This window comes from Myotis nattereri, assembly GCF_964212035.1.
Source record: "Myotis nattereri genome assembly, chromosome: 1".
NCBI lineage: Eukaryota > Metazoa > Chordata > Mammalia > Chiroptera > Vespertilionidae > Myotis > Myotis nattereri.
This window is the reverse complement of record NC_138075.1, coordinates 177,616,987-177,631,637: the sequence shown is the minus strand read 5'-3', so window position 1 is coordinate 177,631,637 and position 14,651 is coordinate 177,616,987. Positions and strand designations below refer to the sequence as shown.

The following is a 14,651-nucleotide window of genomic DNA, read 5'->3' as shown; positions in this document are numbered from 1 at the left end:
CAAAAAATAATATTGTTTTGAATTCAGGATGGCCAATACTGTCTAAAATACAGCTGGCTAATCTGTTTACCAACTAAAACCATTAGCACTTAAAAAAATAATTACTTCTGATATCAAAAAGTATTTGCTGAAAATACATTACTACATCCTACTTTTTAAAAAATGTATTTTGGTAAAGCCTAGACAAAAATTCACTCAAAAAAAAAAAAAAATGTTTCATCCTGGCCAGTTTGTCTCAGTTGGTTGGGTATCATCTGAAAGGTGGCCAGTTTGATTCCCAGTCAGGACACATGCCTGAGGTTGCGGGCTCCATCCCTGGTTGGAGCCATGCAGGAGGCTGCCGATCGATATTTCATTCTCATATCAATGCTTCTGTCTTTTTCACCCTCTCCCTTCCTCTCTCTAAAAATCAATAAACAATATATTTTTTTTAAAATTAGTTCCCGCCTTAGCCTGAGGACCAAAGGACCCGGGGTTGATTCCAGTCAAGGACACATACCTGGGGTTGCAGGCTCCTCCCCGGCCCTGGGCCCTAGTCAGGGCTCATGCAAGAGGCAACCAATCAATGTGTTTCTCTCACATAGATATTTCTCTGTCTTTCCCTCTCTTTAAAAATCAATGGAAAAATATCCTTGGGTGAGGAATAAAAAAATTAGTTTCCCTCTTGCTCCCCAATCAAAGCAAAAAAAGTTGATCAATGACTGTGACAAACAAGGAGCCAATGAAACATCTTTAAAGCACAAGCATGCCAAAGAAAGCCTTTACAAAAAGCTGTATGATTATACTTTTAGAAAAGCTAGTTTTATAAGTCTGCAATTAAATGAAAGCTAACTTACTTTACTAAGTCCAACATTGTGGTATTTCTTTTCCATTATCTTCTTCACTGGTTCCTCTTCCTTAAAGGTAATAAAGCAGAATCCACGCCTCTTATTGGATTTGTCCATGGGGAGCTCTATGGATTCCACCTGGCATAAAAAAATAAGTTTTAATGCCTTAGTTTGCACGTTACTAACAATAAGAGCACAACTTTAGTGAGGATAAGTGCACAAAGAAAACATGTATTTGGCCCTCAGGCTCTAATATGCTGTGTCCCTCTCCATTAATTCTAATCTTTGAAAAGAATTCATCCAATTAGAACATCCACTCTTACCTAAAATGTCTTCAAACATATTTATAAAAACAAGCGTCACAGGAACTAATATTTGCTATCTAATTCAAAGGTCACAAACACAAATGCCCATCAAGAACAAGCAGAAGGAAAGTCAATTTCAAGAAAAACAGAATAAGAGAGACCGCATTTGGGAGAAAATAGTGTTGAGGACCACTGAAAATTGAAGAACATATGATTGCCAAAGGTGGAAACTTCTACTCCCTTTAGATGGCTGTTGCATACAAGAAAGCAGTTCCAAAGTTGCTTACTCTTATAAATATTTAAGAAAGCTAGATATTCAGATTTTTGTGGGAAATATTTCCACTTCTAAATACTATCAAAACATGCTTCAGTTGTAAATCAAGCAAAAGATGCCTGCGAGCTATATCTGCAAACTATATTTGCAGCTCAAAGTCATATATTTCTCAGCTTTAAATCATTAATCCACAAAAGAAACTTCTATCTCACTATTTCACTGTCTATACTTAGCCTAATAAAATTTGCACATATACAAGTACTTAAATTAAAAGACAACAAACCCTATTCTTAATTCATTCTTTTCCTAATCTCAGCTGAACCATTTCCTTCTCTCAGGTAATCCAATCTGGATTTCTTCATGTTGTTTTATTTTTTCTATTAACATAGTAAACTCTATGAGATAAGAATGTCTATTTCATCTTTTTTTACCATGCACAGCAGTGCTATGCATATAGTTCAATAAATGGAAAAATGCAATCATCCAACCTTTAAAGATCTGCTAATAATTCACAATATCATTGCAAAAATAATTGCATACTCTGTTTAAAACTTTGAAAAACTCTTTATGTGACAATTATATTCCACTAATCTGGAAAGAAAACTGGGTCAAAATATCACATACCTCACCAAAACCACCAAAGTACTCCCTTATTTTCTCTTCAGGTGTATCTGGAGAAAGGCCACCAACAAAAATTTTTTTAACAGGCTCTTTTGTTTTCATGGCTTTGGCCCTTTTAGGATCAATCACCTTCCCATTCAATTTATGTTCTTTCTGATCCATGACCTAAGGAAATTGAAGTTTTTTATTTTAAATATGTATATCTTAAGTTCAGAGACTAATATTAACTTATCTAAATATAATTATAGTTAAATTAATACAGCTAATGCTAGGTATATGTTGACTGGCTCATGATTAAACTGTCAAATTGTAGTATTTAAACATAAAGGTAAGAACCAGGATGGAAGACCAAAATCAATAACTACAAAACATCATGTCTAACTATCAGCAATAGAGAAATGATTGCCTCTTCTCCGTAGTCCAAGTCAAAATGACTCAGTTAAGTTTCTTGCCTAGCAAATTTCAAAAAAAAGAACTGTACTTCTATAAACTTGTCCCAGTGCATCCTTTTTATTAGTCATCTTTAAGTCTCAATATTTTTAAAGTTAATTTTAATTTAGTAGAGCCTGGCACACAGAATACACGTATTCAATAAATTATTTTAATACTTGGGCATATTTTTAAATTTTTTATCAGAACTATAGTTGTTGCAGTAAACAATTATTGAATCTAACTCTTCATTAAATGTAATGGCGAGAATTGTATCTCTTCATATTATTGCAAAAGGGAAGATCACAAATGGGCAAATTAATTTTATCAAGCTATCAACATTTTTAATTATTAATTAATCAGAACACATAACACACTACCTTATCTACACTCTCCGACTCTTTAAACAGCACAAAGCCAAAACCCCTTGATCGCCCTGTGATAGGATCTAACTTCAGAGTGCAGTCTACAACTTCACCAAATTTGGAGAAGTAGTCCTTCAGATCTTTCTTTGTAGTGTCCCAGCTAAGGCCTCCTATAAACATTTTCCTGTAAAGACAAAAAGCAATATTAAAATGCTAAAAAAAAAAACCAAAAAAAAAAACAAAAACAAACTTTGCCCTAAGTATCGACATCAATAATCTCCTTTTTCAGACTGCACCAATTTGCTGGGCAGTATGTGAAAATGTCATTCTTCCTACATAACCACATATCAAGAACACCCTATTCCAGTTTTGGAAAGTTTTGCTTTATCACTGCTGCGCCTGCATAATTACAATATAGTGAGCAAGCAGCAGATTAAGTTTTTTGACTTAGCAAAGATAATGTCTCCCCAAAGTAAAAAAAACCTGTACATTAAGTCTTTCTTAAATTACAAGTTAAATGTTGGTAACAGCAAAATACAGAATTTTAGCTTCAAATTTCCCTTCCAAACCTTCATTATACGTATAAAAAGGCTATTTATTCCCCACTGATCAGTGACAGCGTGTCTATGCTGAACTTCTTTTCTACTTAATAGTTCTCATTAACAAAACTCTTAGCACATACAATGGAAAATTCTAAATCTCACATCACAATTAAGTTGTTAACCAAGTTTTTTCATCTGAAGTCCTTAATAAAGACAAAAGTGATCATTTGAACAATTCAGTGAACAAAAAGAATTATCCATTGAAGCACAATCCACTAATTAACCTAGATGAGTTATTTACAGTAGAACCTCAGTTAACCAGCAATAAAATATGTAAACCGTTAAAATGCTAAAAGTGACTGGTGGTAAACAGAAACCACTAAGACACTTTAAGAACAAAAATATATATTACTAAAAAATTTATCTTTTTGTAAACAGCAAAAGGCCATAAAGCTCAGATCTAGCAACTCTGTGATCCTTTTTAGATCTGTGCCCTATGTCCCCCTCCACAAAAGAACTATCATATGACATACCTTCTACCCTTTAAAGAGACAGGACTGGAGATTTTTATTTTAAGGGTAAACTGTCAGAATTTGTTATGTGAGGGCTAATAATTTCATCAGGGAATAAAATCATCCTTGCTCACCGATTTATCATCTTTATAACTGGGGTGGGTCGGGGTAGGGATGGGGATGTGGTACTAACTTCCAGCTGTGGAAAGAAATTAAAGCAGAAAATATCAACACCTTGTGGGTTTTAAAATATTACCACTAAAGCCAATTCTTGCAACAAGAAGCCAATTTTATCCCTAGAATAAGATCTTGCTTCTGCTTCTCCCTAAAGATGCCAGATTAACTGAGGTGTTACTGATCTTACTATTTTACCCATGAACTTTTTTTACTTCTAATAACAAAGTTAACTTTTAATGAAAAAGAAGTCTTACTAAGGCATACATTGTGCTTCCCACTTCAGGCCAGGTTTTCAACTTGTACATGTTTCTAGAGTTGGGCCCTTTATACGCTTAACTTTCTGCATTTTCTCTGATAAAATTTCCACGCTTAAAGTAACCTTTATTAACCCTTTTTTTGTATTTTATAATCAAATGAACATAACCAAAGCATCCATGTTGTATAGGTATTAACATTTATTGCTAATTCAATGGGGGGAGGGAGGGAGTTGAGGTATTTTCAATTACATTTTCTTTCATTCAAGTAATACACCTTGTAATATCCAATCCTAGTCACTTAAGCTGCCTTAAACACCTTATTTTTTAACCTAAAGATCCAGAGAACTTCCTTCATAGATGAAAATTCATTACCAACATTTACACTTTCAAGGTTAGGACGTAACTCTTTTTAAAGATGAGAAAACTGACTAGTGAAGCAATGACCTCTTGCTCATTTATCCATTACAAGTTCCAGAACAGAAACAGCTTCAAGCTGAAATTTAAATTTTAAATTATCAATTCTGTAAATATTAGTTTTTACCAATAATTTAGGTTTGAAATTATTTCAGCCTCTAAATATCTAACAGACCAGACACAGAATTTTCTTGCCTTTCAACTTTAGCTTTTTAAAATAAGGCTTTTGTATTTGAGACAAAACTAGTTTTAATTTTATTTTACCAAGGCAATGTTTATATTGGATTACCTTAAACTAAGAAAAAACAATCGCAAAGAAATAAATTCTAACACCAAGAATGAGGCATGTTCTATTATTACTCACAAGCCCCGAATGTCTTTTTTACAGCATAGGAAGTCAGTTTTCTTAAATATTAGATAAGCATACTAATTCATTAACTAGCCCTATAAAAGTGCTCTCCAAAGAAACTTCCCACCTTTAATAGTCTTTGGTAGAGAAGTCGTTAACTGTGTCTACCTCAGAACTGAAAAGGTCACTGAAGATGCTATCCTTCCTAATCCATCAAATTCCATTTTTCAGAATATAAAATATTCTGGCCAACTGTAATTTATACATATTAAGATTACTATTTCTCAAAGTATTTAGAGCAAAACATGTAGAAAACTTCAGCTTTCCAACACCTTTAAAGAACAAAAGCCAAATATTCCACCTTCCTTAAGGCACTGCCAGCCTTCCCAAATCTCTCTCCAACTGTTCTTTAGCATTCAATTATTTGGAATAAAATATTTTCATCTACAACATATCACCCTTCTGCCTTAATTAAGCAGCGTAATCATAATTTGACACTGTTCGGGTCAGTCATCCCGAATATATCATGCTACTATAAATTAGAGCTATTTATTAACACACTTAGTACATCCCATGTCTTAGCAATTTTAAGACGTTACTTCCATTTTTGCCAGGTTAATCACCAGTTGCTGTTCTAAAAGGCCTTCCACCACCCATTTTGGTAGGATAGGTAGGTGAAATTCAAACTTTCCAAATTTTATGCAAAGTATACAGTAGTCTGAGTAAGAGTTTTAGTGACTCTTCTGAGGCAAATGTATTTCCATTTGGTAGGCCAAAAATCACTTTTTCTTCTGCTCTAAGTATGGTTGCTGCATAACAGATTACCAGACAAGTAAATATACTACAATGAACACAAACTGTACCAAGTCCATTCGATCTGTACTAAATGGAACATATTAAATATAAATACATTCCATCTTTTATTCAATAGGTACACCAAAACATGACAGTATGGTACAGTAAAGTGTTATCTGAATTCTGGATAAATGGGAACTTATTTTGCCTCTCTAGAACATCAGCACTCTGACATGCTCTCCCTCAAATTGAGATGGTATAAGATGATACCAATTTAAAGTTTCTATGTTTTATATTATTGTATCTTGCTTAAAGCACAATACCTATTGTCCATCCAGATTACCTCTGCTGCCTTGAATACAAAGACTGACTTCCAAGATGCTGTCACTCCTGCAGAGATGTGCAAACACTTTACAATGAAGTACAGATAGAACGTCAGAAAAATCCTAAGCAGCCAAGTTATAACTACATCACAAGATTTGTTCAAGTAGCAACAAAAATGGGCTCCTAATGCTGAATACAGTTTAAAATTTGATCTTTAGTTTTAAAAGTAAATCAACAACCCCAATTAAAATGTAGGACTTCACCTACAGTAATTTATTAACCATTTAGTTTTTGAATTCTACCTATAAGGTATTTAGCACCCCAAAGGCAATATACTATTCAATTTAGAACACCCACTCAACAATTGAAGTCTCTACTTTTACTGATACTGATTTTACCCCATATTACAGGAAATGACAGGCAAAATTTATATAATTGAGTGCAAATGACTTATCCAGTGTCTTTTAGAAATTTAGGCTGCTTTGTAGGATATACTTTTTAGAGAAAATAAATTTAGAGGCAGTAAACCAAAATCCTACCTCCACCACTTACTAACTGTGACCCCAAAAGGGGAAAAAAATTCCATGATTGTTTCCACATCTATAAAAGAAAACAAAACAAAAGACTAAGAGCCTACCTTAAATTAGCATACTAAAAGGGCACAGAACATAGTCTGATGCTCAATGAAAATAAGTTATTATTTAGAAGAGGTAGAGCACAATCTAAATATCTAAATATAATTTAACAAAGCAACTTTTTCATGTATTCAATGGCATAACTTAAATCTGCATAAACTATATGACATTTCCAACATTAAGAGGAAAGGTCAGGATGAATTTTATATAATGGATCCTAAGATTATTTTCAGACTTAACGCAGAAATTTTTAAATATCCCATGTAAAAAAATGTATGTAGAGTGAAAATCAGGTTGTCTAAGACTAAAAGTTTAATTCCAAAAATCATCTTATGACTACTGTGTCTCTACATAAACACCAGTCTGTACTCTACACCAGTTAATGTTAGTAAGGAATAATTTCAAAATATAAAAGGCAATACATATGGAGCAGAGCTGGTTGGTGGGAAATGCTCTGATATAATACTTCTATTTTTTTCCCATCTAAGGAACTTTTTCTCTGTACTTTTGAGGTCATTAGGTTTAACATTCCAAAACCAACAGTATTTTATTTCAAGTTACTTCCCCTAACAAGTCTTTAGTGTGAAATATCTTATTCAAGGTAAAATTATAAGCATCATTAGACTTTCAATTTTGGAGTAGGGAACCCGCCCCCCCCCCCCCCCCCAATTCTATAACTCTCAAACACTTCCGAACAAATCACGATCTTCGTTCGTGGTTTCATAACAAGTTCTGACAGTTTAAAAAATACAACAAAATGTAAATGTGATTTACATTTCAAGTATTTGACTAGCCAATCACTGTCACCTTTCAAAAAGTTACTCAAGCATACCACTAACCTTTATTTAAATAAATTTCTTGGTATTTTATCACTGTAGTTATTCCTTTAAAATCTTAAATTAAGTATAATGAAATCTCACCAACACTTTTTTCCCCCTTAGAAATTATAGATTTTAAAGCCACCAGTTACCTATAATGGAAGGGATGGGTTTACTTTTTTCAACTAAATAGTATCACATTAATCATTTTAGATTCTGTGTAAAACATACCTTTAGAAATAGTTTACAAACTTTTAGCAAGTCATTATAAAACATTGATTTTTCTAGCTTAGTATATAATTAAATGTCATTACTTTATACTTTAGAATGAACTGAAATGACAAAAGAAAACTAAGTTGAAAACATAATAGCTAATAAACTAAACATGACAGGTTTTAAATAAACTTTAAATGTTTAACCTCAAATCTCCCCTTTTTCTTCATTTCATTCCAAGACAGGAATGACATCTTGTATTTTTACTTTTCAAATAAACTCTCAAGTTTTGTAAGTCCCATCTACCTAGGGGTTAAGGAATAGGGTTTCCTTAACCTAGAGGCTAAGGTTCTGGTTAACTGAGATTACTACATTCACTATTCTATAACAATATGCATTGGAAATCAATTTAAATATCAACACTAAACTCAGAAAATGATTTTTATCTTTACTGATGAAATTTAAGAATCCTGCGATTCTTTAACTTTGTAATAGTATAAGGGAAAAATTATAGAAGATTCATCCCATGACATTGTTGGTTGCTTTCTTATTACTTGCTAATAGTTTTCACCTTTTTCAAAGGGCTACAGGGGGATTTTCCTAGTTTTTTGGGCGTTGTGATAGTTTCAAGTCTAGGTAAGCAGGAATTTACAGAACATGACCCAATACTTTAAACTATCACCCTAACTATTGGCCAAACACTGCCCATAAGTCTTCCCACCCCACCCGTCTTAAATATCTAGCTCCAATGCACAATATAATACTCCAGAAACTAAAACATGCTTACCTTTACTCCACAGGAGTAAATCACTGGCAGTATCTACTATTAAGACACAGGACAAATACACACAAACTGAAAGCAAGCTATGTAGTCAATCTTCCTGTGGTGAGCAGTTGTCTCCAACACATAGATCAGCAAACCAAGTAACAAACATGTTATATTACCTGAGACCACACTGTTGGAAGTGAAGTAAGAGAAACAGATCCCACGCTTCCAGCATCCAGTTCAGTGCCCTATCTACTAAAATGTTGAAGCAGAACTAAAGTGAAATAAAACTTTGAACTAACAAAAGTTATGTTTCACTCCATTTGTGAACTTGCACACCTCTGAGGTGCACAGCTTTAAGTAGAATAGGAAAGAAGTTCCTTTTTAAATGTTTCCAAGTATGGCATGTATCACTTGAAGACTAAAATGAACCATCCTACATGTTGGTCATAAATCACAGTAGAAAAGACTTTCTTATATTAGGGCAGCCTTACATGACAGAATACTCAGGCAATATTAAAACTACACAGTGAATAAACAACTAGTTTATAGATGTCACACGACTTGAGGAAAAACAGGCTAAGGCAAGTATATTTATCTCAAAAATGAGCACCGAAAAACTTCAATGATATTCTCTAATTCCAAACCCAAAAGGTCAGGTGATTTTTATAGTGTCTTATATGTTCATTACCTCAAGATTTGGGGACATCAATTGCTACAATTTAAACACTGGAAACCTGTCAAAGGTTCCAAAGAATGCTATAATTCAAACCCCATCTACTCAGGGTCTCAAGTTTACTGACTCAAAGGCCAGTAAAGTTGGCATGAGACTGTTCTAAAATTGTTTTACATAGCAAATAGTGTTCAGAATGCCCCAAAGTACCAGCGTATATTATGATCTCAAATATTTAAAACAAAAACGTATAGTCCCATTTCTTAAAAATTAAAAGGAGAGAACCTATATTTCCAAACACACTAATCACACTAGAGTTTATACACTAGTAATTAGATCAAACATCCTATTATTAGAAAAGTATTGCTATAACTGAATAGAACTATTTTGCTTCCTGCCCAATCCAATGCAAACCAGTCAATGTACCTATTTTGTAAAAGTGTCTAAAAGCTAATTATAGTTTTCCACTGAGCATGAGAATTTAAAAATTGCTTTGCTACATGGCATGTCCATTTTGCCAGACACTAATTTTCGAGCATCTATCTTAACGGAACTGCAGCCCTGTAGAGAACATGAGTCCATACCCAAAGAGGAAACTCCAATGCAAAAGCTTCTTAATAAAAATTAAGATATTAAAGTTGGAAAGATTAAAATGAAGTGAATTCAGGAAGGCATTTTATTATGAAAATTACTCCAAAAGCCCATAGTAAACTGTGGAAACATCTATTCGAGGTATGTAATAGGCATGCCCTCCTCAAAACAGCTGTTTAGTCTTATATTCAGATTTTGAGAAAACTTTTAAGTCTACAACACAATGATTTTAAAAATATTTTAGTATGAAACTGTAATCACTTTATTCCCAAGTTAGAACTGCAAAAAGAAATACATGCAGAAATGTGTTTAAGAAATTAAATTTACATGATTTTACATCTAGTAAGCAGTCTTATCCTCACTATTGAGACTATTATGAAATTGCTGTCCAATGTCCCTCAAACAGGAAGACAAGGAAAAAGGATAGGGTGGCAAGTGCACAGACACAAAAAAGTTGTTTAATGGTCTTGAGGGGTTTTTTTTGTTCAAAAAGTAAAACAGTATTATATTGATAGGATGAGGCTGGGTGGGAAATAATTTTAAAGGTCAAATATTAAGACTTTAAAAATGAAAAGCATTATTTGTTAAATGTAAATTTGCTTAAAGTGCACCTCCTATTTTCAATAGGTAATAATCAGACTGAATCTAAAACTTTCATTAAACTATAAATATTTAACTGCCAATTTTTCCTGAGAGGTCACTCAAAAAACTTGTGAAGTTATACTATTGGGTAGCAAGGCAAGTAGAATTCTTACAAGAGTAAAACAATAACCTAAGTTTATGGTCCTTACAAATTACTGAAAATAATTGCTTACACAAGATTTGGAAATATATAATGGAGTAGAAAAACCAAGTACAGTTATCCTTTAATCTTAGTGTGTCACTATTAGCAGTAAAGTATCAGTATGAGTATAATTTTCATCAGAAACATTTTTATTTTTTATGTCCAACTGTGACCCCAGTTTCTTCTTTTGCTTTTCCCTTTAGACTACTGCTGCTTCCAATCTGCTTTATCTCCAATATAAAACTGGACAGATTTCCGTGGATGAGAATACAGTAACAAGAAAAGCTCAAGTTAAATGTTATCCCTACTGGGCTCTTTGTAGAATGTAATTTGTACATATAAGTCAGCTATCTATTACTGGCCCTCCATGCTCCAGTAGTGGTGGATAAAAAAACTCCTGGAAAACTCTAATATAATCCTAAAGAAAGACTGAGCTTTAGAGAAAAGGAATAATATAAAAAAGTCAATCTACTAGCCTTCCAAAGAGAAGTCATGCAACTGTGAACATGTCAACCAACTGTAATTAACATTCCAGCCAAATCACTCAAAATAAAAAAATCTAATTTAAGACCTTTAGTGGAAAGCCACATCAGCCCACCTTTGAATAGTATATATCAATTCTTAAAGGTATATTTGTAAATAAATAGGTTTGGTGATAAAATACAGTTTTGCATATATATATATACACAATGCTACTTTTAAAATTATTTTACTTTTGACATCTCCAGAATATTTCAGTATTTAACATGCAAGACATTTTAAACACAAGATTTTATATCAAGTAACCTTCACATTTAGCACTAAACTTATAATTCCAAAATTATCTTTTTCTTAAAAACAAAAATAAAATTAGAAATTTGTTGTTTTTTCTTGCCCAGATTAAAAAAAAATCATTACTAATTATATTAAGCTTTAATTGGCCAAACCACAATTACATGCATTACCACAGAACAAAAACCATGTAATAGCATCAGTTTTGCCCAAAGATCACTCATGATACCTAAAAAGGTTTTATATCCCAGGTACAAGATATCCTACTGTACTAATGTCTAGAATTTCCTGGGGAGTCAATGGGCAACAAACCAAAACACAGCCTCTCCAAGTTATGACTACTGAAACCTTTATAATACAGAAATAAAATGTAAAAGTTTTACCATTCTTCCCGCTGTGTCGTCGCTGCTTCAGAGTGTCGTGGGGAGGAGTTTGAATGGCTAGGGAATTAACAACCGGTACAGCAACCAATCAAAATTCTAGTTTTAGTTTTTGACATTGTTAGGGTTAAAAACTTTAATTAATTTACACTTCAGTTCAACAGTAGATAACTACAAAGGCAGCTACTTTGTGATTTGAAAAATCAAGGTTAACAGGAAGCCTGCCCCAAACAGCAAGTTATACAATTACTCATTTTGGTACCTCTGCCCAAATAACAGAATTCAGAAAACAAAAACCAAAATAGTAAGGCTTAAGTTTCCAAATATTTAACATAACCCTTTCTTAAATTAAGCTATACATTATTCAAGATTAATTAAGAAAAGCTAGTTTCCTATCCCACCTCGTCTCCCAGTCAGCAGTCAGCAAACGGCCGGACAAGTCTGTCTGGGCTTAGATTAAATCCTGTACTCCAAAGTGCTTCTCTCTCCTCCCTCCAAATCTTGCGCTCTTTCCCAACTGCTTTTACCTTCCAACACTTTTCCCCTTGTTATAATGAAATAAGTTCTCACACACACACTACAAAAAGGATTGGAAGCTTAACCCAAGATCGGTAGTAACAGGAGTTAAGAAAACCCAACCAAGAACCCCTATTTAGTCCCTCCTGCTAACTCCCACTCCCAAATGCTGCATTTTAATATATATTAAGTGCAGCTTTAAGTAAGGTGCACAACCATTTCCAATGGGAGATAGCAAGTTACTATTTAAAAACCTGCAAAACAAAAAAGTTATGCCATAGCATAAGACAGGATTTGTTCATTTTTTAAAAGGCTGGTGGGCCTCCTGTAACAGTGGGTAAGAGCAGGAAGGAGAAATCGAGAGAGACCAAAAAAAGGATCCTGGGCCCCGGGTGGGGAAAAAAGGATTTTGTAAAAAAAAAAAAAAATGGAAATGGCACAGAAAAAGTAAAGTGGGTAAGAGCACCATCCGTAGGAACCATGGGGGAACCCAGCAGCTGAGAGCGAGAGAAGGGTGCGTGGTGAGTGCAGCGCGGCGGGTGGGGGCAGGGCAGCCCGCAGCCCGAGGCGGAACAGTTCCGTCCAGGGCCGGCCCCGCCGACCGGGAACTGACCGGAGCCCGTGGGGCAGAACCAAGGCACCCACAGGCGAGGCGACTCGGGGACTTTCGCCTCGTCCAATCTGTCCCCTAGGCTGAAAAATAGGGGCTAGGGTAAGCAAGCCGCTGTGCGATAGCGTACAGTAAAAAAACAGCGAAGAGATCGAGGCGAAACTTCTTCAAAATACTAAAAAACAAGTAAATAAAAGTCGGCCTGAAGCCGAAACGGGAGCACAGGTGGAAGCCTACACGTTCCCCAAAGCACGTACTTTGTAAAACAATCGCATCGTCTCGGGATGCTGGAGCGAGTCGCCCCAAATAAACCTTAGTTGCATAAAGGCTTGGTCTCTGTCTGCATTTTTTACGCCCTGGACTTCAGAAACGGGGAGCAGTCAAGACGGGGGCGAGGGGGGGGAAGGTGCCCTCGACAGGCGGGAAAAAATCCTGGCGGCTAAGTCGGTGGGAGGAGACGCAGGGCAAGGGAGGGAATAAGGGCGGGCCGCGGAGCAGCGTGGTGATGGCTAAAGGTGGAAACGTGTGTGATGGGGGAGGGGGCGGCGGGCGGCACGGGGCGAAGGCAGTGAGCGCCCCCGGGGATCCCCGCGGCGAGAAGAGGGGCACAGCGCCAGGCGGCTGCAGGGGGACCCGGAGGGCGAGCGGAGAGCGGGAGCGAGGCCTAATGGCGGGGAGCGGGAAGGGGGAGGGGGGAGAGTTGGGCCTGGCTATCCCGGGCCGCCCCTTACTCACCCTTCATCCTCCTCGTTCTTACTGGCATCGATCTTCGCCCCCTCCGACTCGGCGCTGCTCCCTTCGGTGCCTCCGGCCGCGGTGCCGCCCCCGGTCCCAGCGCCGCTTCCCGCCGCCGCCGATGCCCCTGGCGCCGCCGCCACCATGGCTCCCTCCTGCTCGCCCGCCGAGCCGCCTACCGCCGCCGTTGCCGCCGCCGCCGCCGCCGCGCCGTCGCCGCCGAACTGCTCCTCCGACATCGTGCTACTGCCTCCGCCGCCGAAGAGACGACACCCGCCGCCGCCGCCGCGAACCGAAACTAGCAGCAAAGTAATCCCCGCCGCTGCCGCGCGCCCGCCGTACCGCGCGAAGCACACAACAAGGCAGCGAAGGCGCGCGCGGCTGCGAAGGCTCCTGCGCCTCTATCTGGCCTGCCCGCCTCGCCTCCTGCTCTCGCGCGGCGCGCACTCCCGCTCTCGGCCGCGGCACTAAAAAAGAATCGGCAGCAGCGGCGGCCGCGCTTGCCTCCTCCTCGCTTTAATGGCGCCGCCGCGGACCACCTAAAATGGCCGACGGAAGAACGGCGCGTCCCGGTCACGTGACGCGCGAGCGCGCCCTTTGCACCTCCCCCGCCCCCTCGTCAGCTATTTTTTTTTTTTTTCCCCTTCCTCCTCGGTCCCGCCTTCTCGCTCCCTTTTATACCTTCTGGCTTGCGCCGCGCCGCGCCGCACAGCGTGGGGCCTTTAAAAGGAACCGGAAGTGGCGTTCGATAAGACGGCCGCGCGGGGACCATCGAGAACAAGGAGCGCGTTGTCGAAGGCGCGGCTAGAGATTTCCCTTCCTCGGCCCCGCCCCCGGGGGTTCCGGGCTGGCTCCCACCCCCACCCGACCTGCACTCCTCAGCGGCGGGCGGGGGCCGGGCGGCCGGCGCGCCTGCGGCGTGGAGGTGGGGCTGGGAGGGACGCACCGGCTGCCCCTTCAGTCCGAGT

General features: G+C 37.7%; 1 protein-coding gene across 4 annotated transcripts in view; it reads right to left on the bottom strand.

Annotated features, from left to right (window-relative positions):
• Positions 1–14,054, bottom strand: part of HNRNPD (heterogeneous nuclear ribonucleoprotein D) — a 16,982-nt gene extending 2,928 nt beyond the window's left edge. The window contains exons 1-5 of one of the 4 annotated variants that reach the window (XM_081095389.1): positions 13,684–14,054; positions 11,826–11,882; positions 2,837–3,005; positions 2,031–2,192; positions 837–965 (exon numbers count right to left, since the gene is read on the bottom strand). In XM_081095389.1, coding sequence (XP_080951515.1) covers positions 837–965; positions 2,031–2,192; positions 2,837–3,005; positions 11,826–11,882; positions 13,684–13,922 — 756 coding nt within the window. In that variant the 5' untranslated portion in view covers positions 13,923–14,054. The remainder of the gene's footprint in view (positions 1–836; positions 966–2,030; positions 2,193–2,836; positions 3,006–11,825; positions 11,883–13,683) is intronic. The other 3 variants (XM_081095387.1, XM_081095390.1, XM_081095388.1) reach the window with 3 other exon arrangements.
• Between the last annotated feature and the right edge of the window lie 597 nt (positions 14,055–14,651).